Source organism: Molossus molossus, unplaced genomic scaffold (genome assembly GCF_014108415.1).
Source record: "Molossus molossus isolate mMolMol1 unplaced genomic scaffold, mMolMol1.p scaffold_m16_p_1, whole genome shotgun sequence".
Classification (NCBI taxonomy): Eukaryota; Metazoa; Chordata; class Mammalia; order Chiroptera; family Molossidae; genus Molossus; species Molossus molossus.
The window spans coordinates 14,948,866-14,975,386 of NW_023425344.1; the positions used below are offsets into that span (position 1 = coordinate 14,948,866).

Sequence of the window (26,521 nt, forward strand, 5' to 3'; positions counted from 1 at the left end):
ATGAGATCATTCTGGATTAGAGTGGGCCCGAAATCCAAGGACAAGTGTCCTTAGAAGAGGAGGGCAGATGACGCAGAGGAGGTCTGATGAAAAGAAAGGCAGATCAGGCCCTGGACGGTTTGGCTCAGCGGTTAGAGCGTCGGCCTGGGGTCCTGAGAGACCTGGGTTCGGTTTCCACTAAGGGCGCGTACCTCGGTTGCAGTTTGTCCTCCGCCCTGGTCGGTTGTGCGGGTGGCAGCCACTCGATGTGTCCCTTTCACGTCGATGTTTCTCTCTCTCTCTCTGTTCCTCTCTCTGTTCCCCTCCCACTCTACCTGAACAAAAAATGGAAAAATGTCCTTGGGTGAGGATAAAAAAAAAAAAGAAAGGCAGATTAGAAAGAGAAAAAAAGAAAAACATGGAAGGTAGGCAGATTCTGAAGGCATACTAAAGATTTTCAAGATCTAAGGAAAGGAACAAATAGGAGTACACTTTAAACTGTAGTACATTTTTAAAACATTTTCTTGAAAATTTTAAACCATAAGCAATGTTAAAAGATAAACAACAAATATTTATAACCACTACAAAAACAAAGGACTAATTTTGCAAATATATAAAGAGTTCTTTAAAAAAAAAAATCCCCAATAAAAAACCTAGCAAAGGCCATGAACAGATAGTTCAATAAAAGTAAACATTAATAAATCATAATCATATGAAGGGATATACAATCCCAATCATGAGAGAAATGTAAATTAAAACTAAAACAAGGTACCATAAATCGTAGGATGGGTAAAAAAGTGCTAACATTTTTCCCCCCCAGAGGGAAATAGCCGCTTATAATTTGCTATAAATCAGTAAAATCACTATGGAAGGAAAAAATACAAATGCATATATAATATTTGAACCATAAATTCCTCCTTTGGAAATATATCCCAAAGATATAATTGTATGTTTGCAAAATATATTACATGTTAAATGCTGTATAATTATATATTTATAGAACAAAATTATTCATTGCACTATTGTTTGTAAAAACTAGTGGTTGGGTATTTAGGTTGGTTCCAGTAATATGGGCTTGGTTAAAATTGTCCACAAAATGAGATACTATGCAAATGGGGGAGAGGATTGCAGAATTGGGGAGAGGAAGCTATTCATACAGAACGCTCAATAACATACTGAGGGTTAAAGGTATGCATTTTTTTAATTTAGTTTTTGGTTAATCTTCACCCAAGGATATTTTTTCCATAAATTTTTAGAGAGTGGGGGAGGTGGGGAGGAGAAAGAGAGAAACATCAATGTGAGCTGGGCCGGTGTGGCTCAGTGGTTGAGCACTGACCCATGCACCAAGAGGTCACCTGTTTAATTCTTAGTCAGGGCACATGCCCAGGTTGTGGGCCCGATCCCCGGGGGGGGAGGGGGGGCATGCAAGAGGTGGCCAATCGATGTTCTCTCTCATCAATGTTTCTAGCTCTCTCTCCCTCTCACTTCCTCTCTCTAAAATCAAGAAAAAATATTTTTTTAAAAAATCAGTGTGAGAGAGACACATCAAGTGGTTGCCTCCCACATGCATCTGACAGGGACCTGGAATCGAACCTGCAACCCAGGCATGTGCCCTTGACCGGGAATCAAACCTGCAACCTTCAGTGCACAGGCTGATGCTCCAACCACTGAGCCATATCAGCCAGGGCAGCATGCATTTAAATATTAGACGTTTCTACCCCTTGATATACATGCTTTGCTCAAGTAATACAAACTGTAGTAATACAATTTGATCTGTGTATTAGATTTATCATACAGAAGAACACTTGTTATTGCTACATCTTCACCAAGTACAAGAAAAATGGACAACAGAGCTAAGCTATGTTTTGAGTCACTGACCCCAATGCACATTTGGCCTAAACCTTTAGAAACACCTAAAATCAGGAATGTTAACTCCTCAAAACTCAATGGTTAGCCCTTTGCTGCATTTATCCCACTAATGAAAATGGTTCCTCAACAAGTTCGTCCAAGTTCTAGTCCAGGGACAGCCAAATCGAATACTCCATCTGTTCCCCTGACGGACCATGGGCTCTAAGAATGGTTTTTATATTTTTAAATGGCTAAAAGAAAAATTTTAAAACAGTATTTTATGATACATGAAAATTAAATGAAATTCAAATGTCCAAGTCCTGAAAGTCTGACTGGACTTTCCTGCATCACACACGGTCTGTGGCGATGTGGGGCTGAGGGCGGAGCTGAGCAGCATCCAGACTGGCTGCCCGCAGAGCCTGAAACGCTTCCTGTCTGGCCCTTTGCAGGAAACATCTGCCGGCTCCTGTTTTAGCACCCTCTGTGCCAGCTGATTCTCTGTTCTCGGGCAAGTGAAAGTCCAGTGCTGATTTCTAAATGAATTCCTCCTAGCAAATAAGAAGAGAGTATCTACTGGATTCCAACACTCCCCATCACGTTGAACAAGCTCTGTTTGACAATCCCACGTAATTCCACATGCCACCGGCGGTCACACACATTTTGTCCTCAGTATTATTAGATTGCTCACCAATGTGTCCTCTTCTTAATGGCATTCATTCATGCACTCATTCATTCACGAGGACAGAAAAAACTCTGGTGGCACACTGTAGTTCTTGCACGTCAAACAATGGTTTGTCATCATTGTCACATCATCCTGTTTGTTTGTTTTTATTGATTTTTAGAGAGAGAGAGAAACATCGATGAGAGAGAGCACTGACTGGCCGCCTCTTGGGGATTTGCCCCCCCCGCCACTGGGGATTTGGCCCACAACCTGGGCATGTGCCCTGACCCAGAATCGAACCAGCAACCTCTTGGTGCATGGGTTGATGCTCAACCACTGAGCCACACCGGATGCGCACATCATCTTGTTTTACCAGCACTACTTATCATCTAAAATAACTGTCAGGCATCCGTGTATTTACCATGCTTTCCATGAAAATGTCAAACTCCTGAAGTGTAAACCCCACAAAGAACATAAGGTGAACATCTGAGTGATTCCATTGTACACCCACCCTTCTTTATGAGTACACACTACTCAGGCATGCCCCACAATAACTCCAAACAATAGCAACAAAAGTTTGCAAATTAAAGTAACCTGCTCAGGTTCACGCTCAGGCCAACGGCAGAGCTTAAGTAGCTGCCGTGGCTGTGCGCTGCCCTGCTCACATCTCCCTGCAGCTGTCTAGAGGACCTGCCTCAGTTTCCAGGTAGAAGCCACTCACTTTGCAGGCAATGCCAGCCAAGGACTGGGCACAGCAGTGCTAAGAGCTCTCCATTCCTGGCTGGAAAAGACTCCCTGACAGGCAGTCTCTGCAGCAGAACTTCCTGTTGGGCTAGCTAAAACTTTCTTTAGCTGAGCCAGAGTCTGAGGCCATCCTATCCAATCGCCACCCCTCCTGTCACAGGTGCTAGCCTGCGTCCCGTCCGAAGCTTCCCACGCCCACTGCTGCCTCCTCTCCCTTTGTGTTTCACTGGTTTCCCCAGGACACAGTTTGTACTTCTAACCTCCGCCTGGCATGTGCTTCCCCGAGGATCCCGCTGACAAGATGCCCACAGTATCTGTTCAATGAATGAATGACATAAAAATACAGCTGGGTTTAAGTTTCTGTGTATGGTCAAAGGTCCTCTCTAAGGAATTAACAGTACAAAATCCGTAATGTCCTGGCACCCAGAGAACAGATGAGAGTACAATTATCAGGCCCCTCCCATTCTTTCTTCTGAGGTTTAAAAAAAAATTGGGGGGAAGGGGAGGATAAAAAATTCTACCAGAGTATGTTTAGTTTTTGTCTTCTTTTTTTTTATAAGGGAAGTCATATATATATATATATATATACACACACACACACACACACACACACACAAACATATATATATATATTTATATTTTAGCGAGAGAAAGGAAGGGAGAGGGAGAGAGAGAGAAACACTGATGAGAGAGAACATCAATTGGCCACCTCCAGCACGCCCCCCAACTGGGGATTGGGCCCACAACCTGGGCATGTGCCCTGACCAGGAATCGAACCGGTGACCTCTTGGTGCATGGGTCGATGCACAACCACTGAGCCACATCAGCCTGGCTAGTTATCTTCTTTTACTATTGCAATAAAAGTATTCTAAGATACTTTTTCCTACATTTTAACCCTCTTATAATTAGGACCATTTTAACCTTGCTATCAAAAAAAAAAAAAAAATTTCTACCCTCTAGGAGAAAGAATAAGTTATGAATGTAACCGTGGCTGTCAGCGTTGGCACACAAACACAAACTGTGGTTGGGTTTTAAGTCGGGATCCCTAACTGTGGCTTAATGTTTGTACGTTAAGGTTTCATATGATTCAGCACCAAAATAAAAAGTTGTATAACAGGAGATTGCCTATTATATGGCAGACTGCATAATAAGAGGCAGCAGAAATATATTCATCCGTGTGCGTGGACAACTATCACTCAAGCAACTTGCATCTCTCAGCTGCCAGTTAATTCATAAGGGAAGCAGTTAAACTTGCAGCGATGCGTAATTAACTTAAATTGGGGGTAAGTTAACCAAGTAAAAAATACAAACAATAACAATATCCTAACTTCACAAATATCCAAATTATACTATCAAGACTAAAGATGCAAAAAAAATGTTTAATGAAGTCAAGGTCACCCTGATAAAAAAAAACCTCAGTAGATTACAATGTATGCATCTGCCTAATGATCGGAGACGTATTTATTACGCATTCCTAAAGCAACCAGCAAAGGCATAAAATGTGAGTAAGAGCAAAATCTGTAAGGGCTTCTCCTTATTCTGATGCGTTTAACTTTTCATGTGAGTTTAAAATGATTTTCAAATAAACACTGTGAAAGCTGGTGTCAGAACGACGCTAGCGTGTCAACAAGACTGGCAGAGTGACCTGGAGAGTTCTAAATGAGACGGCTGGGGTCGACCTACGAACTGGAGAACTGGCATTCCATGGTGTGGGGAAGAAACACACATCTTTAGGGAAAGAGTTCTCTGATTCCTCTGCCCTCTGTCTTCTGCTCCCTCACTGATACACTGTTTGGAAACAGGCGTCTGGTCTTTGATGGGATCTGAGAATCAGAGACATGCCTGCCGCTTCTCCCTTCTCCACCTGCTCTGAGACAGGTGTCTGTCTCGTGGACCCGTCCTCCCCACCTCCTCCTCCTGCTTCAAAATTCTCAGCTTAAACCTGTTGCTTTGGTTTTTAAAAGAAAACCTCGGCTCCGCTTACAAACGACTATTTTCTAAGTTCTAAGCCGTTCCCACTTTGCCCGACTCCATGTCCTGCCCTCGCCAGCGCTTCTTCCAGACCCCTCACCTGGGCAGCCTGCTGGGCCTCCTCCTCCCACTCCCTGCCCACGGTGCCCTCTTGGACCTGAGACGGGCAATGACCACTTTCCTGTCCTAACTTTTGGCCGGTCATTCTGTTGATTTCCTCTCCAATGTCTGACGACCCTTGGCTGCGTGCTCACACTTACAAATGGGGGGCCTGGATGGAGGGGGCCCCGTTACAGCAGAGGGTTTCTCTGGCACGCTAAGAATCAGGGTGAATGGGTAGAAAGCGCAGATGGAACAAAAGTGCCTTTATTTCCAGGTTCAGGAGTCACATATCCTTGGAAAGTGGGGACACAAAAGAAACCTGAGTGCCCCTGCGTCTCCTTCTGGCTACAAGCCCCACAGTACTCTGCCTTGGCAAAGCTCCCAGCTTTCTGAAAATGGGGCTGAGCGGAGGCAAGGCGGCCGCCAGGCTCCCTGCGCCGGGCACGCGCAGCAGCGTGACAGCAGCTGCTTCAGGCTCATTCACTCGGGCAGCGCTCTCCTTACCCACTTCTGCTGCCACTCCCCACAGATTCAACTCTTGGAAGTCTTCCAGGATCCCGCTAGGAAAATTCATTTTTCTGGCTATTCCTACTTTCGTCTGCCGGGCTCTAAGTCCCTGTGCGGTGTAATGTCACCATCAATCTGATTCCATCCGTTTTATTTATTCCACCATGTCCTCCATGCTTCTGGACCACCGGAACACCTTTCTCATTTCCAGCCCGGACTGTTATGGGTCTGCTCATATTTTTATGGGGTTTTTTTTTCTGTCATTTTCAACAGAATTATGGAAGGAAAGGAGAAAAGGTAAACAAACATGGTCCGAAGCATATCCATGCAGGGGGCTGAAAGGGGTCTTTTCCTAGCAGAGGACTATTTCTTCTTCAACCTCCTCTCTGGATGCTAAATGACCAGGGACAGGCTTGGTTTCCAGACCGCCCCTCCCCCTTCACGCAGGTTGGCTAATGTTTACCTTTATGAATTTTGCCAAAGCCTCAACTACCTTTCCCTTAACAGAATGACTACTGTTCATGACAAGGGTGCCTGTAAACACAGAATACTTCATGTCAACCCAGGCTAGGGCCCCAGGTTCCCTGTAAAACATGAGGCTTCCCTGGGTACACCCACTCTTCGGCGCCCTAGTCATCTGGGTCCAGCGTCCCCTGCCCGATGCAAAGCAACGGTGCCCGAGGCAGGGCCTGCAGAGAGCAAGGTGGGCTTCTGTTCCCTGACCTGGGCGCTCTCACCAGTGTGTGTTTGGGGTCCCCTTCCAGCCTCTGCACTCTCCTGACAATTGCTGAGCATGAGAAACAATGACAGAGGCTAGACTGGACTGCAAAGGGCCAGACTTCGCATCTCAACTCCAGGATCTGACTTCCTGACTTTGGACACGTTCTTTAACCTCCCAGTCACGTCCTGCCTCCCTGTAAGACAGCCTGGGACTTCTGGGAGGAAATACAGGGCTTTCGTGTAGAGTGCGTGTGGCCGCGAACTTCAAGCACACGCTGGCAAGTTCCACGCAGTCAGACATAACAACTGGAAAATGGTCCGGCTGACCCAGCCAGTGTGGCTCAGTGGATTGTGTGTCATCCCATGGACTGAGAGGTCCCGATTCAATTCCCGGTCAGGGCACATGCCCGGGTGTGGGCTTGATCCCCAGTAGGGGGCGTGCAGGAGGCAGCCAATAGATGTTTATCTCTCTCTAAAAAAATCAATAAAAATATATATCAAAAAAAAGAAGAAAGAAATAAAGAAAACAGTCAAGTTTAGACCCAGACTTTTCCGTTCAGTTGTAACTGCTGCTGATCACCTGCCTCAGGCCAGTACGTTGCCTTCAGACGAGATGGGTAGCATCTGCTCCATCACAGTGACCTGTTTCATATACAGGGCAAAGGTAGGTTTACAGTCGTTCGTATGGAAAATAATACAATTAATACATAATAGTACAAAAATAAACTTTGCTTCACAATTGTAAGCGCCCCCCCCCTTTTCTACAGACTGGGTGAATCAGGATGAGTCGGTACACTCTGCCTGCCCTCTTGAGCTGTATGCAACAGTACTTCCAACTTCTCCCTCCACAAGGTGAACAGTTCCTTAAAGTGACACAGCAAGTCAACAGCATCAACAGCTAACGTACCAACCACTTGAGCGTCACAATATAGTTTATCATCAAACAGACACCTGAGAATACAAGGAGGTGCCATTAATGTTTGCCCTAAGACACCAGGTGTCAAAATGGGCCTATGGCCACCCTTAACAACTCAAACAGGTCACTAAATGATCTTTCAAGCTTCTAGGCATTTTTATTAAAGAACTGACATTTTTTTAAGGTCTGTTTTTCTTACCATTATTTCAGATTCTTTATTCAACAGTTTCATACATAAAAAAGAAATAATCTAGCTTTCTGCTTTAGCATTCAACAGTAAGTTTACATGTAATTGAATAGCATCTGGTTGATTAAAAAAAAAAAAAAAAAAAAACCCTAAAGGGTTCTTATGCCGTATCTTGCAAAACTGCCCCCAAGTGAAAAACTGTTTATTAAGTACACTTCATCTTATCTTATGAACAAATCAGCTCCATGGAAACAGGGAGCCCATTTTTCAAGGTGTGGGATACATGATAAATAACACTAGATGCTTAATATTTATGCATACAATAAAAGCAAATTTATTTGGCATTGTAAATGAATGGAGAAATCCCTACTGAGACCATACTGAGGTTCTTCTAGGATCTTTGATTTTTAAGCTGAATTCATGATGGACTAACTACTCATTCACTGAGAAAATACCTGAGCACCTGCTGTGTGCTGAAGTGACACTCAGGACACAAAACCAGCCCTCCAGGACTATCAGCACACATGATTCTCAGTACAAGTGCCAGCCGAGGACGCAAGACTGATCCAAAGTGAGCAGTGTCAATGCTGCTGAGCACAATGGTTAGAGAAAATGTTTCTGAACTTTATTTAAAAGCAGAAGTCCAAAGGCACATGACAGGAAGGGAACATCGTTTTCGACAGAGATGATCCCTCAAAGTTCTGCATGAGTCATCTACCGCTGTGTAACAAATTACCACAAACTGTATGGTTTATATCAGCACCTATTTACTGGCTCGCGGTTCTGCAGTCCAGGAGTCCAGGCATGAGTGGGCGGGTCCTCTACCCAGGTGGAGCTGCAGAGAACCTGGTCGCCAAAAAGGGGATGATCCTAAGTTAGTGAATGGGGGGAGGGGACATGGAAGTACAGGCATCACCTATGAAGTATTCCGGGCAGATTCTTGCTTAAATTGGAGTAGTGAAAAGTGGCCCTCGTCATTTTAATTTGCATTTCCCATTGTGAATGTGTGTTCCCTTCCTGGTACGGTCTGGAAATGTTCTTTGACTATGATAACATACTGGTCATAAGTCCCGACTGCCTGGAGTAAAATCCTTTCCCATCACTACTGCCTGGGTGACCTCGGGGGAATTAATGAGCTTCTACGCCCTGCTCCCCCGGGCACAAAAGAGGGATCATGGTAATGATGACCTCATTAGGGAAATATGGGACTTGAAGAATACAAGACTTAAAATCCTGAGGACAGGATCTGACGCACTCAGCAAACACTACCTGTTATTACTGGCCCATATTTCTAATGGATCATCTGTCCTACTGATTTGTAGGAGTTCTTAATATACGGGAACCAGCATTTTCTTCCACTACAACTCCCAGAGACCCGTGGGCAGCTGGTCCGAATGCTGGGAGCCTCCCTCTATGAGAGATACTTGGAGAGCACATTTTGGAAACTATCACTGAGGAGTGAAATAAATTATTTTTCAAAGGAGAGAGCTTACTGGTAAGTATAGAATCTAAATAATTCTACCGGTAAGAAGTCTCCCGAGACTATTCGTAAACGTAGGTGGCTGAGCCACTGTTTTAAAGTAGCTGCTGAAACTCTCCAACAGTGCAGAGCCCTGATGTACAAAATGCCATGTGGTCCTACGATTGTAAAACCGAAGAAACAATCAATCGAGTATTCACAGATCTGGGCTTCCAGGGCCACCGGCAAACAAGGGCACGTGCACCCCCACATCCTGGTCCCGTGCAAACCGTCAGTCATCCCGGCACTGTCTGCAGAGCTCACACCACATCCTGAGGGCTGCTTGGCTCCACCCAGTCCCCGGTGCGGAACTTCGAGAAATCTAGCTGCCGCCCTGGCTCCACTGCAGAACGATACTATGGCCAACCGTGCCCACAGGTATTTCCACAAACGGCGGTGGATCGTGACCGGGAACTGGCCTGCTGACTTGGAGGGAGCTGGTAGCGTCAAGGGTCAACAGGAACCTGCTGTGAAACAGAATCAGCCAGAACCTGGTGCAGAAGGAAACCTGTAAAAGGGCAGGGGGCACGCAGGCAAGAAAATAGCCATGTGATTCAGAATCTGCACACAGTCCATAAAGCTTAGATATCAAAGGAAAAAGGGGTGTGTGTGTGTATGTGTGTGTGTGTAGGTGTGTGTGTAGGTGTGTGTAGTCATGAAATGTGTCTTCACTATGCTAAAATAAACACAAATGTCTGTTTCCAAACACCGGGCGTGCTGTCCGACAAGCAGGCTGGGCGACTCTGCGAGCTGGGGTTTAGACATCTATGTTCCTGAGAAGACTATGTGCTAAAAACCTGTATTCCAGAGGAAGAAATAGGGAAACACAAAGAGGCAACCAGAGTTCAAATGCTAAAACAGCTCCTCAAGTGATCAGATCTAAAAGACAGGAACTTAGGGGCAAAAGTCCAGTAAACCAAGGACAGCACAGGGCCCATGTGGGATGAGCCCCCGGGGCGAGGGCAGGTCTCAGCAGCTGAGGGGGGCAATCAGCGCTCAGGTGGGGAGGGAAGGCACGCGAGCTCAGGCAGGACCCCGGTCGGCCAGCAGCCTGGGACTACACAGGCCCCGCGCCCACCTCGGCCCCCACCCCCCGAGGAAGCAGCCCTGCATTTACTCACTACTGCAATGCAGTGAATGAGTTCTAATCACATGACGTGAGCTTCATTAAATGTGCCTGTAAAGTCTGTGGATTTGAAAAAATACCTCAATAATCTCATCAGGTTTGGCTCGGTTTTGTGAGATACGTAAAATCACAGAATTTCGGCAAGGAGACCAGTAAGGTGATCTAGTTTCAAACTTCATTCCGGAGGGCTGGATCGATGATGATTCGCTGAGGGTCACAATTCTGTGCGGCCAAGCTCTCGTGAGGGCTTGTACCCATCCAGGCTCCTGACTGTTCCCTCCCTGTCCTCCCATCTCAGACCTTTATCACATAAGGGACAACACGCCGGTGCTCTGCTGACCCAGCACGGACGGGAACTCGTACGTGAACCCTCCCCACTAGGGAGTTAGAGTCAGGGCCTCTTTCCACTTCAGAAGACGACAGAGCAAAATGCAACCACCCTCCCGATGGCAGCTAGGTGTGTGATAGGGTCCTTTATTATTCTAGGATCCAATGTTCCACCTCAAGGATACAGATAAGAAAAGGACGGATCGTTTGATAATCAATAACACCACACTGCAGATCTCAGTAGGACCAGCCGTGGTCGCTCCCAGAACCACGTGATGACAGTCAGATGGGATGTTAAAACTCTTTCCTGCCACAGTTAGTTACTAGGCCATCAAATGTACTAGGTAAAAAGTCTCAGTTACTCTCTTTCCCATCACTCACACTTGGAAAGAAATGGTTCCGTGTACACAAACAAGTCCCCTGTATCTTTTGTGCTCCAAAGGTTTACCCCCAACCCTACTGTGACAGTGAACAGTTAGGTTGTCTGTGACTTTTAGGGATATAACAACAGCGAGATTTACAGGCCAAGAAGACACAGTCCTGGGCCAGGAGCCTCCAAAGCCTGTAATTTGGGAGCAGCCACGTCCCTGCTCACGCTCAGCTGGCCCACCTGTGAAATGGGGCAGTGCCAACCTCAGGAAGGTGCCTGAATCCACTGCGAGGTTGTATTTGGTACAGTATCTGGCGCGTGATAAATATCCGAAAGCTGGTTGTTATTAGAATATTTAAATTGATGAAGGGCACTTATATATAAAGTTCTGAAGGCCAGAACATGTTTCTGTCCTCAGGGTAGTTCAAGATACCTCCCAGACCCATTTTAGGAGAAAGTCAAATTAATATCGGAAAGATACACTTTCTAACTATGGACCCCAATCACGGTCCCTTTAAGGTTACATCAAAACTAGAAACAGCGGGTCTGTCCAGCTAATTTCCTCAGAGAGCTGAGAAGTGTTTTCTGAGATACTCTCTTGAAAAAGAACAATGAGAAGACCAGATCTTTAGATTTCTCTACCCCTGTGCAGCATCCCAAGAGAAAAATAAGCGCATCACTGGAAGACAAACTCAGTTGGAATAAGATACAACCATAAGGCTTACATACTTTCATGGACTAGCTGTACATCAAAGAAATTTTTAAAAGAACGAGAGAGAACCTGAGTGAAGCATGTTATGTTCCCCTCCCAGAAAAACTCCTCCAGGCACAAAGGGAGCCGGCGAGCCACCGTCTGCAGGACTGTCCTTCCCGTCCAACAGCTGCCGCCACCTGCCGTCAGTGACACACTGAGACCATGGAGGTGTCCACGCACCCTCCTTCCGTCTCTGCTGCACTCAGGGACACATGGGGAAAACAGGACACCTGCAATTTAAATCGTCTTATAATGGCTAAAATGGGGAAAGACAGACACACCAACACAAGAAAATGAGAACATTACAAAGGTTAAAAAAGTGGAATCTAAAGAACAAAATAAACAAACAAACAAAACAAAACAGACTCGGAGATACAGAGAACACCTGATGGTCGGCAGCTGGGAGGCGGGTTGGGGGCTGGGTGAAAAGGTGAAGAGATTGAGAAGTAGAGATTGGCAGTGACAAAATAGTCCCAGGGAGCCCTGGCTGGTTTGGCTCAGCGGCTGGGGCATCTGCCCAAGAATCAAAGAGTCGTGGGTTCGATTTCAATCAAGGTCAGTACCTCGGTTATGGTTCGGTCCCTGACCCTGGTCGGGGTTGTGAGGGAGGCACCTAATCGATGTCTCTCTCTCTCCTTCCCTCCCTCCACACACACATACACTCTATCTGAAGATAAATGGAAAAATATCCACCCTGGCCAGTTTGGTTCAGCGGTTAGAGCGTTGGCCTGCGGACCAGAAGTCCCTGGTTCGGTTCCCGCTAAGGGCATGTGCCTCGGTTGCGGTTTGTCCCCACCCCGGTTGGGGTCGTGTGGGTGGCAACCACTCGATGTGTCTCTCTCACATCGATGTTTCTCTCTCTCTTCCCCCCCCTCCCTCCCACTCTGTCTGAAGATAAATGCAAAATATGTCCTCGACTGAAGATAAAAAATAAATAAAATGGGAAAATATCCTCAGGTGAGGATTTAAAAAAAAAACAGTGCCAGGGATGTAAAGTGCGGCACAGGGAACACAGTCAGTGTCACTGTAACAACCACGTACGGGGCCAGGTGGTGTGGGAAACATCAGGGGGACACTTTGTAAAGTATGTGACTGTCTAACCACCATGCTGTACACCTGAAACTCATACAAAATAATACTGAACATCAACTATAATTGAAAGTAAAAAAGAGAAAATAAATAAATTAAAAATAAAACTGCAAATAGCCATTTAAAAAAAAGAAGGCAAGTCTGAAAAAGTTTTTATGGTCACGGACAGTCCCCGTCTGTGGTTGCCAACTTCTTGTCAGCGGATGGACAGACAGACACCTTTCCAACTTCACCCCTGAGTGAAGAGCACACACTTTTCCTAGTAGAACAGTTAACTAGGAGTCTTTCGGAAGGCAATTAACTCTAGCAGACAATCTGTTTCTCACGGGTTCCGCTGGGTGACACCCATTCCCAGGCGCCCCCCCCAAAGGGAGACAGGCCTTCCCCAGGGGGGATCCTGGCAGGGCGACACTGCAGTCAAGCAGCTGTTTCCTCATAAGGTCTTCTGAGCCCAAACTACATGAAGCGGCCAGAATTTGACAACTAAGTGTGATAACGAGGTGGTGGTGGTCAAGCCACTGGACCGGAAGAGGACACAGCTGGTGGTGAATGAGAAATGTCCAAGTCAAGCCGACACTGGGCAGTGGGTTAAAGCTGAAATAGGTAAGGAAATGAAGAGGATGGACTCAAGGAGTTCAGTTATCGGGGAGGAGAGTGACCCCTCCAACGGCGCTACGAAGGGAGAAGTTCGGGGAGCGGGTTCTCTTAACACAGGACCGTCAGGACGCAGCTCTGTCTGCTGAGGAGAAACGTCGCAAACTAGGGGGCAGGTTTACAGTGAGGAAAGATATGTGATAATTTCTCAAAAAGTAGGAGGAAACTGGATCAAGAAAATGGGAGAAATAAATGAGCCTGGGTAAGAGACAGACACGTTTCACTACCAAATGAAGAGCAGGAGTTTAATAAGCCTTGACCTAGTAGGTTGACACTCCGCTTTTGACACACAAATGCTTATGCAGAACACACAAATGCATGATGCATCCCATGTTAAGAATAAGGCAAGATTCTTCCCCTGGTCCTATTTGAGGAAACAAACAAACAAAACGGGCGGGGAAAATGGGACTTCTATAAACAGGGACTTCCCCAGTGTTCACATGCTATATACTGAGGACACAGGAAAATGTCACCATGGAGAGTTCACAATCGGACCGTAAATAGATGCTTCCAGCAGCGTGTAGCTGCAGCCGGACACGCAGGAAGGGCAGGGGGGGCAGGAGGGGTGGGGGGGGGGTAAGGGGGGTAGGGGGGGCAGAGGGGGCAGGAGGGGCAGGAGGGGCCGGGGGCACGCAGTCAGCCTCATGCTGGAGTCGTGGCCATAAAGGGAGAGTTGTAAAGCCCGATGTTGTTTAGAGCAAACAAACACACAAAGGCAGGTTAAAAGAAGATTAATCTAACAGCACATGGTCTCAGAATGTCCTGGAGGACTACACCCCCAGCCACTTCCCTTTGCCTCCTTCATGAGACAAGAGTTGGGAGGAAATGCACCATAAAATACAAAGAATGCTCTCAAGTCTTATCTGGATGGGAAATGCATCCATTTCATTAGACTTAGAGTCAAACAGGCTTAAAGAAAGAAAAGTTTACCAACTGTGTTTCAAAAGCCTGTGTTACTGTTACACCTCTCGGGCACTCTAAATGTCCTTCTATGCACTCTCAGGAGGGTTTGGACCAAAGTGTCATCCAACACAATTTACAGCCTGCTTTCCTGTGGTCACAATCTGAGGCCACCGCGAAGCACCCGTTCATGCCCATCACTATTCTCGAGGCCACCGTCGCAGGAGGGCGCAAACCAAAGGCCCTCGCCACAACAGAACTGACCTTCTAGACGAGACCAGGTCATGTAGACGGAGCCTTGTTTTCCACTTCAGAAATGTCTTCATACAGGGAGTGAATTTAGTTCACAATCACATACCGTGCACTCTGCTTTGTGCTGGGGGATGAGGGGTGAAGGGCGCCCTGGGGAGCTTAGAGTACCCCAGGGGTCCTCTCCTCCCCAGCCTCGGTAGGGAGCCTGCTTACTCCTTTTCCAGGGAGACACATTAGCCTGCAAGTACAATGCCTGGAATAGGCGGGAGCAGCACCCACAAAGCAGAGCTACCAATGTGCTAAAATGATCTAACGTCAGTCCTAAAACAGACGGTTCAGGTGGTGGACACCTGAGCCTCCTTCGCATGAAACAGGAATATACAGTGATGATCCCACAGACCTGCCCCCAACCCCCAGCCATTACTCAGGGACAAAAGATTTAAAATACACACAAGTCAAATATTATATCATTTGACTCAAGAAGGAAAAATATGGGAGTAAGAAAAAAAGGGCAAAAGATGTCTGTTTTTACTTGTGTTTAAGCTAAGAACCAAGAATGTCAGTCGTTGGAATTGATAAAGAGCTCAAGGCAACCAGCAAATGTCTGACACAGGAGCTGACAGCCCACAGCCCAGCAACAGCGATGTGCCCGCCGGAGGAGACCTCCTGTGCGGTCCACCCACCGTGCTTGTCCATCTTGGAGTCCTCCTTAGTCCCCACCAAAGCAGCAAGAAAACAACAAAAGAAAGATACTATTGGATGATGAGTTGCCTCTAAAAACCTCAAGAGTGTTCATTGGAAAAAATGTAAAAGGCCATTAGAAACAAAGTTCACAGAGGAAGTTGTCAAATACAAATGACCCTTTGGCAGACACATCAAAATATATTAATCTCTTACTTGTCGTCAGGATGCAAATTAAAATAAGCTCTTTTTACTTATCAAACTCACAAATGCTAAAAAAAAAGATATTTCCCAGATTAAGTCCATCCTTGGAAAATTGTATAGTTTCTCATACTATTTTGTGATTTTATATTAATGCATTTTTACCTGGAAACAAGTCTCTATTTTACATCTAAAATAAAAGATGTAAGCTACACTAAGGCGAGGGCCGTGCGTTTTGCTGCCTGCTCCCCAAGTACCAGGCCCTCGGATGCTGGCCACTGTTAGACTCCCTCAGTGAACCCTCAGAGCACCACACACCTTTAAACCTCACTGTCCTTCATCCAGGGTTGATATTAAATCCAGTTTCTGCACATCACACCCCGCTTCACAAGAGTTGTTTTTCTTGTCTCCTCTGAATCAGCCTCAATGCTAAAACTCCCAGCAGTCTGTCCTAAAAATGTCTCTAGACTTTGACTTCTCTGCTCCACTGGGAACAGCCCCGTCCTCCCCGTAGGAGGCTGCCCTCCACTGGTTCCTCTGCTCTTTCTACTTTCTTCGGTTGAGCTGATGACCCCCAGTGAGCATGGTTAACCCTTCAGGTCGCTGGGCTACCGAACAACAGCTTCTCAACCCAGGTGGCATCAGAATCACCTACAGAATTCTGAAAAATGCCAACAGCTAAGCTCCATCCGTAAACAATTCAATCTGAGCATGAGGTCAGTGGTCCAGGCATGTGAACTTTCAAAGCTCCCAGGGATGATTCAACGCAAGGTCGAAAACCGCAACAGCACACTCACCAACCAGGTTATAAGAAGGTGGAGTTGACTGCTCTTTGACCCCTGGGGCAGGGATGCAGGACCTGGGGCAGTGCGACTCGAACCCAGAGCTTCCTTCACACAAACATCATTATTGTCTACACAGGTCATGACGTGAAGAGTCTTAGAAAGCACTACCATAAACACTGGAAGTATGTGCTACAGGAAGTCTGAGACATACCAGGCTGGGGAAAGGTTGTTTTCCTTCTTAATTTATTGGAGTAACATCAATTAATAAAATTATATAGGTTTCAAAGGTACAGTTCCATAATACATCCGTATATTGTATTGTGTGTTCACCACCCAAAGTCAAGTCTCCTTCCATCACCATTTATTTCTATTTACCCTCCCCCACCCCGTCCCTCTGGTAATCACCACACTGTTGTCTATCAGGTTTTCTGTTTGTTTGTTGCTTACTCCTTCACATTTCACCAGTCCCTCTTGTGCCGACGAAGAGGAGGGGAAAGCAATGACCACTGAAAACCGAACAAAGAGGTCTATCAGTCCCTTTAACAAGGTTGCTCCTAAAACAGTCTTGCGAATTTCCCTAAAATATCCAGGGTCTTTAATCATTTCTATAAACCCACCAGTGACTTGCCTACCTCCTGCTGACTTAACAGAGGAGGTAATGGAGGAAGAAGCGGGTTAAAGCTCATCAAAAAGAGCCGGATTGTCAAGTCTATCCTGAGACGTCTGACAGGCATTGTGTAGCTGGAAGGCAAGAGGCAGAGATCCAGAAAGAGATACTTAGCATACAGGACTAGGATAAAGCTGGTCTAAGGAGCACCCTCCCCCCACAGAAAGGATGAGAAGTCGCATAAGCTCACCTGAGTCCACAACAGGCCCAGTAGGCAGTGGGCACCTATTTGCGGAATGAATGCAAAAGCAAGCAGCTTAACAATCTAGGAAACGAATGATCAAGCACGCCCCAAGGGAAGGGTAAATAGCAAAGGTAAATTCTGGTCTCTGGGCAGCCCCTGCTGTATGAGGAAGGCCCAGATTCAAACCTGACCTGTGGCTTGCAGACAAAGAGGAAAGGAAGACCAAGGTGTTCCGGGGCAGGGACGGGAGGTGGTTCTGAATTCTTTTTATACCAATCCCTTAGACCTTCCCTTTGTTCCCTTCATGCCCTGAGCAGGGGAATCTGGGGACAAGAAATGCCTCCCCGGGTGAAAGACTCCATGTGTGTAACGGATCAACATGGTCCTAAAAGTGCTCCAGACAGACATGAGCCTCGGGTGAGGTACCTGCCACTGCAGTATGTGGGCACTTCCCTTCCTGGACATGCAAAATTTCTAACAAGTTTCACTGCAGGGGGGAAAGAGGCAAGCGTGGGAGATACACTGCTTACCATTTTAAAAATGCTCTCTTCAGGCTAACATTGCCTGCATTGGAATATAAATGCAAGCTGAACCACACACAATGCATTAAAATGATATTAAGTTTTAAAATACATTAGGTCAGGCAACAATTAAAAGCTCATTGAGCAGGCTTTGTACTAGAGCTTCCTACTCTTCCCAGAACCCAAGCTGATGAGACAGTAAAATTTAAAGAAGTCTGTATCCTAATTTTTATCCGTTTGAGAAAAATGTTGACATTAGAATGAACTAGTTACATTCTCTGGACTTGAAGATTCCTCCCCAGGAATACAGTCGACACGAAAAACTACTGCCTTCAGAGATGTAGCTGAACTGGGGGGGGGGGAAGGGGGTCACTGTGTATTCATAAAAAAAAAACTTCACCCTGTGTCATTTTCTGAGTTACTTTGAAGAGTCTTTTACCTTTTTTTTAAAAAAAAAAACCATCTTTAACTAGATTAGGGCGATGATTTCCAAACTTTCCTGTGTTTGTCTGTTTCTGGTATGTTGATTTCTGGGTCACTGCCAAACCCACCGACTTCTTTCATATACTCCGATGCTGGAGGACTGCGGGCAGGCAAGAAGCAACAGGATTCCGAGGCGGGGCCATGCAAAACATTCTCATCTTCTTGGGAAAACTAAAGGCTTGCCTGCGTCGACCGAATGCCTGCGTCGGCCCCCAGTTCTGCAATATTTCTGAGCAACTCACCAACATACTGTCTTACGTTGTGTGCTCACTACACACCTAAGATCATGTTGGTCAGCCGTAACTATAAATGAGTTAATGCACCTGTTCTTGGATTGGGGATCCCACAGCTCTGAGATGCTGACCTAAACTACACAGTAAATGTTCTACTTTGCCACAGGGGGGTAGAAATTTGAATCTGCACTCCTCTTCCGTCTTCCCTTGCCTGGGTCTCCCACCACACAGCCACAGCTACTCTTATCAATAACGATCGATTTCACTCCCACACTACCAGGACACCAGCCAAGACAGGCCTCACAGGCCTGCCCTCCAAGGGGCTGGGTGTTGTGAAAGTAACATCAGCATCAGGTAAACAACACAAAGCACAGAAGATAAGCCTTGCCAGGGCTCAGAGCAGGGAAGAACAGCAGAATTCACAGCAGCTGGGCTGGACTGGGAAGACCCCAGAATTTATGGGATCAGGGACTCCAGCAAGAGAGGCCGATGGAGCCAAGGCACGCAGGACGCAAAGTACAAACTCTGCTCGGGGACAGTGAGAGGCACCTTCTGGGAAGCAGGGAATCTGTGGATAAGCCTGATCCTTGGATGAGAGAATCACGGCTTCTTAGCACGGAACCCTGGCATCAGCACTGAGCCTACAGTGTGACAGTAACTCCGTCCATGTGCAGGAAAGAATATTCCGTGCTGAGTGCTGGAAAATAAGGCTCCTGAGGTCTGTAAGACCTTTATGACCTCGCATTCAAAGATAGGAACCTCGCCCATGACCAGGGGAATTCAGGCCACAGCAGCTTGCTGGGCTAGTCCTGAAAATCACCTGGGCTCCTCTCCCTCAGTGGCACTCACCTGGCAAAGCAGCAGCTTGGCTGGTCCCAACTATTCGCATCTCTAGGCCGAATGTAGCGCGAGAGAAATACCAATGTGGCTTCTTCCCTTTGAATCTGATCACCAGGCAAAAGCTGACAAGCCGCCACCCTGCTGCATTTCTGCAATCCCAGTATGCTCGCTTTCCTCCTCTCCAAAGGCCATTTCACTGGTCCTCCACCCTCTGCTCACCCCTCAGGCCTCACCAGCTTCCGTGTCTCTGAGAAAACAACAGAATGGGGCAGCAACTCCCTCTGCACCCACCTGTACCCCCACTGCTTGCTGCTCATTCCAGCCACCTTCCCTCCTATCACGTGCGATGAAATGTCCCTGGTGCCACCAGGAGCCAAACCCTCCCTGCTCACCACGCACTTCCTCTCCTGAGTCTGCCAACCGTATTCGGAGGTGCTCCAACACTCTCCCTCCTTCCTAAGAAACCTTCCTGCACACCAGACTTTGTCCCCATCCAGGTGCCATGGCCACCCTCTCGTCCCATGCTCCCTTCAAGTCCAACCTGCTTTCTACAACCTGCTGTCCACGGAGGGCCCCAGGGCTCAGGCTGTCAACCCCAGTGGCCAACCCTTGGTCTTACGGTTCCTCATCTCTCAGCATCTCGACTGGGGCACCCATTCCTCTCTGCAAACCTGAACTTCTCTCCAGGTCGCTCCCCTCACCAGCAGCTCCTGCTCTGCACCCCACCCCCACCCAGTGTGCTTCTGCGGGGGACACTTCCTCCTCCCTGTGGCACACTCGCCCCTGCATGACCTCAACCAGACGGGGTTTTAAATACCATGTGTGACCAATGGTTCCGGAAACCATCTTTCCACTTCAGTAGGGCTGGTCAGTCACCACCCCTCACTGTGACTCCGGAATGCCCTCTTCCCACAGTTTAATCCCATGGTTCCCTTAGGCCATGCTCACGGCCTAACTCCAGAAAAATAATAAGTCTTTCCGGGGACTCTCCCCTCCTCGGGCTCCCTGAAGCATGCAAACAGCCAGCAGTACAGATTTACTGCTTAATGAGACTTTCTGTAACTGTTCCCTACATGTCTCCTCCTTGGTGCACATCCAGTCTCCCCAACGAGGTTCCGTTTCTGAACGACACAAGCGTTCCTTTCTGTGTACCTGGCGCTGAGCTGGACACACCGGTGTGCCCAATGGTCAGGTCTCTGATAGCAAGCGAACAGTTTATATAAAGTAGAACCCAAAACTCATGCACTATTTTAGTCTATTAAATAGTCTGAGAAAAACATGGACTTTGTCCCTGAGTTACTTGACAAATCATAAATAAATGTTGCTAAAAGGCCTTTGTCTGTAATCGCTACGAGGTACCACGAGGAGAACTAACATTTGGAAAAGCAACGGCTACATTAGCACAACTTTTCTATCCCCAAAGTCCTCAGAATTTTTTAAAACTTAAAATACTGAGCATTTCACATACAACATGGAAAATTAAACAATCAATATTCCTAACAAAAACGTCCAATGTGGTTAAGTTTTTATTCAATGTGTGTGCAGAAATAATAAATGCAATTTAATCCTTTAATCCAAAAGGCTACAGGAGATACCGAAAACAAGTGTAGTCATGCCAAGAATTTCTGCTAGACCTCTCCGTAAATGTGGTTTTGGAAACTAGTGTTGTTCACTAAGACAGTTGAAAAATCTGAGCTTTAGGCTATGTGTAAGTCCAGTTCATCCACTATGTGAAACAGCCTTAGTTTTCATTATTAAATCCATCAGTAACTTCTATCCTGTCCTTGCCATCCTCTCAATCCCCAGCAATTTTCAACTGAAAACAGTTTTAACCTGAGAGGTTAAAACTCAAACCACAAAGCCTGCCTGTTCTCCAACTGGCCCTACTGCCTCCCCTCTGACCACTCTGGGCAGGGGACACTTGTCACTGTCATTCCAGCAACATCAACTGCATAGCAAGTGGCACTGCCCTCGCCAAGCCAAGCAGGTGGGCATGTTGGGGTTCCCAACCTTCCATCCCCTCATTTTTTACCCCAGCATTTCCTACACAGTTATTTTTCTCATCTTTCTCCAATTGGATCGGGATCCTTAGATCCTCGATCCCACCAACTGTGCCCCAAGGAGGTCTTGGTTGCCCTGTTCTCTGGGTTCCTTTTGCTACATGTGCACCCCAGTATTAGAACATTTATCATATGTTCTGAGACTTGTTTATGAATCTTTCTCCCCAACCACCTCCCCAGATTCCTGGTGAGGAAAGACCATGCTTACGTTTATATTTTGCACTGACTTGAACAGTGTACGCCAAAAGGTACGTCCAAGTCCAACTTCTGGTAGCTCTGAAAGTGACCTCATTTGGAAATGGAGTCTTTGCAGATGTAACTCAGTTATGAATCTTGAAATGAGATCATCCTGGACTGAGGGTGGACCTTAAATTCAATAACTGGTGTCCTTATAAGAGAAAGGAGAGTATCTGAGACACAGAGGAGAGAAGGCCAGGTGAAGACAGAAGCAAAGATTGTGGTTGATTTGCCGCATTCCAAGGAAGGTCAGAGCTGAAAGAAACAACGAGTCTCCTGGGGCTTTTGGAAGGACTGTGGTCCTGCGGACACCCAGATTTCAGGCTTCTGGCCTCCGGAACTGTGGGAGAAGACATTTCTCTTCAGCGACCAGTTTGTGTTTATTCGCACAGCCCTGGAAAACTAACACCTAGTCCAAACCTCAGCATGCTGCCTGCTAGCTGGAGAACCACTCAACAAAAACTGTGTTGAGCTAAGAAGAAAATAAAGGCAAGGAGGGGGGGATGAGAAGCATGGGAACCACAGGACAAGAACCTGGGACATAGACTGCCCACTGTTCATTCACTGCGGGAACCTGGGCAAGTCAGTTATCCACAGTGCCCCTCTGTTGATTCCCTAGTGAAGATGAAGGAACTGGCCCAGAAGACCTTCGACCCACTCCAGTACACCTCGAACCAGCTTCATCAAGAACATCAGTTTTGCCCTGGCCGGTTTGGCTCAGCGGTTAGAGCGTCGGCCTGCGGTCCGGAGAGACCCGGGTTCGGTTCCCGCTAAGGGCACGTACTTCGGTTGCAGTTTGTCCCCGGCCCTGGTTGGTCGTGCGGGTGGCAGCCACTCGATGTGTCCCTTCACGTCGATGTTTCTCTCTCTCTCTCCCTTCCTCTCTCTCCCTCCCACTCTATCTGTACAAAAAATGGAAAAGTATCCTCGGGTGAGGATAAAAAAAAAAAAAAAAAAAAAAAAGAACATCAGTTTTATTTGATCCTTAAATAACTTACAAGTATTTGCCAATTACTAATGCATCTTATTAATTTCATCTAAGGAACTTTCAGGTGCAAGAAAAAGGATTAAAATGACATTTTTAAAGGCACTTACATTTTAACCAGCTCGTGAGAAATTCAGTAAAATAGCTGAACTGATAATCTGCTGAAAAGTGATATTCTACATTATCTTTTTTTTTTTCTTTCCACAAAGCAAAATCAACAGCTGTAACTGCTGATGTTTTGGAAAATCTCGACTTAAACTTGAATCAGCCTAAGCGCCACTGATCCAGGACCAATGTAAGATGGATGACAGGGTTCCTTCCAGTTGGCTCAGGACTGTAATTAAGGTCCCATACCCCGAATTTCCACTTCAAAGAGCCTAGCTAATAAATTAAACAGTTGCTGCCACTACCAAATGGTCAAGTGTTGGTAAAGGAGTCAAACAAAACAAAAACTATTTTACCCATTTTTATGCCTTCATACACACACACACACACACACACACACACACTTTCCAGTGATAAACCTTTCCTAATTCAAACAAATGAAAATAAAGAGCAAAGTGCTAGTACTGAGATTTATACTTATCTTACCCAATACCCTGCTTAATTTGGGTTAAATTAAAAACTATATTTAAAGTTTTTCATGGCTCATGCTGCTCCCCTGGCCTTCATGTTTTTATAGTGGCAGCGTGGGTGTGTGGGGGAGGGGATGTGTGTGTGTGTGTGTGTGTGGTGTTTTTTTAGAAAACCAACCAAAACAACATAGGGGTACGCAGAGCCCAGAAAACTCATATTTCACTTCAATAAAAGATCCATTAGGAACACTTGAAAGACTTTCCAAACCAATTCACAGTTCAGAAAATACAATCAAGAGCCACTGGTGCCAACTGTTCAGCTGGAATTCACAGAACCACGCTTGCAAAACTGGGCCGTGAATCTCAGCACACACCGAGTTAGGAGACCGAAGAAAAACTTTCCCTTCCAGGTGGCAACTCAATTCGAAAACCAATCCCCGAGTTGGAAGGCTAACAAACCCACAGTGTTCAATTCCGAAGTTCTCAGCTTTTAAATCTGAGCTCCCACACACGGGGAAAAAGGGGGGGGGGGGGGGGGCTGGAAATTGCAAGACTTCATCTCAAATACGTTTCTAGCCCTTAATAACAACTCAATTGTAAAAGGTGCTCCTTAACTTTAATGCAACGAAGATAGCAAGGGCAAGGCAATCGTCTGGGGGCTGGGGGTCACACTCAGGGCGGCCCGAGTCCTGTGTTGTTCTGATAGTGTTCTGTTAGGCTCCGAACTGCTGTCGGAGCGGACCTGAACGTGCACGGAGCTAAGGGCTGGCGCTTGGAACCGAGCGCAGTTTTCTGGGAGCCGGAGCACAGGATGAATGAGCTGTAACTCTGCCAACTGCGTGTTTACTCGCATCCTCACGTGGCACCGCGCCGCGACAGGAGCGCTGCGCCCAGACCGCGCGGGGCGCGCCGGGGAGCCCGAAAACTTTTACTTTGCAAACGAGCGGGCCAGAAGGCGGCTCGGAGGCAGAGGCACTCGCCTTCCCCCGAAATGCGCCCCGGCCAAGCCCTCCACCCAGCAGCACCCCTGCCCGCAGCCTCCTTCACACAAAGGCGCGTGGGTGCCGGCGGGACCCCTCTCCGAAGTTGCGCGGAGCGCGGCGGCGCGGCCGGAAAGCACCGGAGGGCGAGAGCTACTCACAGGGTGACCGTGCGGTTGGGCAGCGTGTCCGGGGGCAGGACCTGCGCGAGCTCCAGGCTGCTGCACACCACCTTGCCCTCGGCGGCACCCGCCGCCCTGCCGGCCACTCGGGGCCGCCCGTCGTGCTTGCACCCCGGGGGCAGCGCCGCGGCGCCGCGGCCGCCTCCCAGCAGCGCGAGCAGCGCGAGCGGCAGCAGCAGGGGCGGCGGAGGGCGGCCCCGCCGGCGCCCGGGCGGCTCCATGCTGCGGGCCGGGGCCTGCGGACCGAGCGGCGGCGCGCTGGCCTAGCGGGCCGGCCCGGCGCCCGGGATGGCGGGGACGCGGCGCGGGCCCGGCGGCGCCCGGAGCCTCATGGCGGCCGGAGGACGGGCCCTCCTCAGCGCCGGCATGCTCCTTTGTCCGCCGCGGCCGCGCTCGGCCTCCCGGGAGCCGCGGGCTCAGGGCAGCGCGGGTCCCAGCACCGCTCTCCAGCCGGCGGGAGCGCCGCTTCCTCCAACGTCGCCGCCGCCGCCTCCAGCCCGGCCGCCGCCCCGCCCGCTCCTCCTCCGCCGCCGCCTCCTCCGGGTCCCCTCCTCTCCCCGCGCCGCCCGCGCCCGCGGCTCCGGGAGGAGGTGCGCGCCCCGGCCTGCCCCGCCCACCCGCCTGGGGCGCACCCGGCCTCGGCCCGGGGAGGCGCGGGAGTCCGGCCACTCGTGGGAGGGAGGGAGGGAGAAAGTTCTAGTCCAAACTCCAGGCGCGGTGGCCACCCTCACACACGCTTCCCTTGTCGTCGCCGCCCTCCAGACAAAGCCGCCCTGTGCGCCCTGGGGCCGCCCATTCAGCCCGAGGAGCCGGCCGGGCCAGAGCGGGGAGCAGGGCAGGGCTGAATGTCCGGGGGGAAAGGAGAGGCTAGAGAGTGTCCCAAACCAACTGTCTCGAAAGGAATCGCCTTCCCTCCTCAATCCTGGGCAGGGATTTCGAGCCTGCTCCTGGCACACCTAAGTAGTCTCATTTGTCCCAAATACACCAGAGCGAGGAGCAGGTTCCTCACCAGGAACGTGGGCTCCCGCAGCTCTCTGGCCTTCAGCAACTCTGGCTTTGGTCCCTGCAGAGGATGCATCGGGCCTCCCTGGACCAGCAGCCTTTTGGAAGAATTCTCCTGGGAGATCCCATGATGTCAGATGCGACCATTAGAGCCACAGTGAGCAAACTAGCCAAGAAACCCCAGCTGAATCCATTACATACTCTCAATGTTTGCAAGACCAGGGCTCACATATCCTGTGTTTAAATATTTAACATTAAGCCAACAAGTAAAATATACTATTCTCCTGCCTTGAGAAATATACCATAGTAACAGTCCGTGAGGCTCAGCATGTGCACCGAGTCCTGGGTACCTTGGACAAGGTCTAGACTTAGAAAGGAGACACAGGCTCTGGAAGAACACCTGTGGAGTTCCACCCTGAAACATGGTGGGAGCAGCCACAGTTCAGCCGGGGATCAACACATGTCCACCCCCTTCACTTCCTGGGCCAGCTCCAGTGGTCCACAAGAGGAGCTTTCTGCGCCTGTGGACTCGTAGCCACATAACCAAGCTCTGTCCACACCCTTGGCAGCCTGTGGGCCTCGGAATGCACCCACCAGTTGTTTGCTCCTCGGCTTGGGAGGGCAGTTCTGGGAAGAAGCCTGCTCAGGCTTGGAAGTCACCTTGGGAATTTTCCATCAGTGCATTCCAGGGTCCTGGGTGCTTTGGACAAGGTCCCTAAGTAGGAAGGGGACACAGGCTCTTGAGAAAGGGAGAGCTAGGATGCTGCCCTCTAAGATGCAGAGCCCAGGGCAGGGTTTTTCTTGCCTGGGTCTAAGGGTCCAAGGTCACTACAGCCTAAAACCCCTACAGAGTTTATCTTAGGGACCCATTCCCGGGAATCTATTTATGACCAGAACTTTCCCAATAGTAGGTAAATGGCTTTCATTTAATGTCCAGTGTTGCATTCAATTTTTTTCCCATTTTGTTGTTGTTGTTGTTCAGATAGAGTGCGGAGGGAGAGAGAGAGAGAGAAACATCGACGTGAAAGGGACACATCGAGTGGCTGCCACCCGCACGACCCAACCAGGGCCGGGGGCAAACTGCAACCGGGGTACATGCCCTTAGCGGGAACCGAACCCAGGCCTCTCTGGACCACAGGCCGACGCTCTACCGCTGAGCCAAACCGGCCAGGGCCAGTGTTGCATTCAATTTAAATAGCACTTCATTTGACCAACATTTTTTAGATTCAGCTATGTAAACCTGTGTCCTCCCTAATAGTATGCCCTGTGATGACAATGT

The 26,521-nt window shown here is 48.2% G+C and overlaps 1 protein-coding gene across 1 annotated transcript in view; it reads right to left on the bottom strand.

The window, feature by feature from the left end:
* Window positions 1–24,713, bottom strand: part of ADGRA3 (adhesion G protein-coupled receptor A3) — a 115,967-nt gene extending 91,254 nt beyond the window's left edge. Inside the window, exon 1 of the mRNA XM_036243405.1 lies at window positions 24,220–24,713. Coding sequence (XP_036099298.1) covers window positions 24,220–24,461 — 242 coding nt within the window. The 5' untranslated portion in view covers window positions 24,462–24,713. The remainder of the gene's footprint in view (window positions 1–24,219) is intronic.
* Window positions 24,714–26,521: the final 1,808 nt, after the last annotated feature.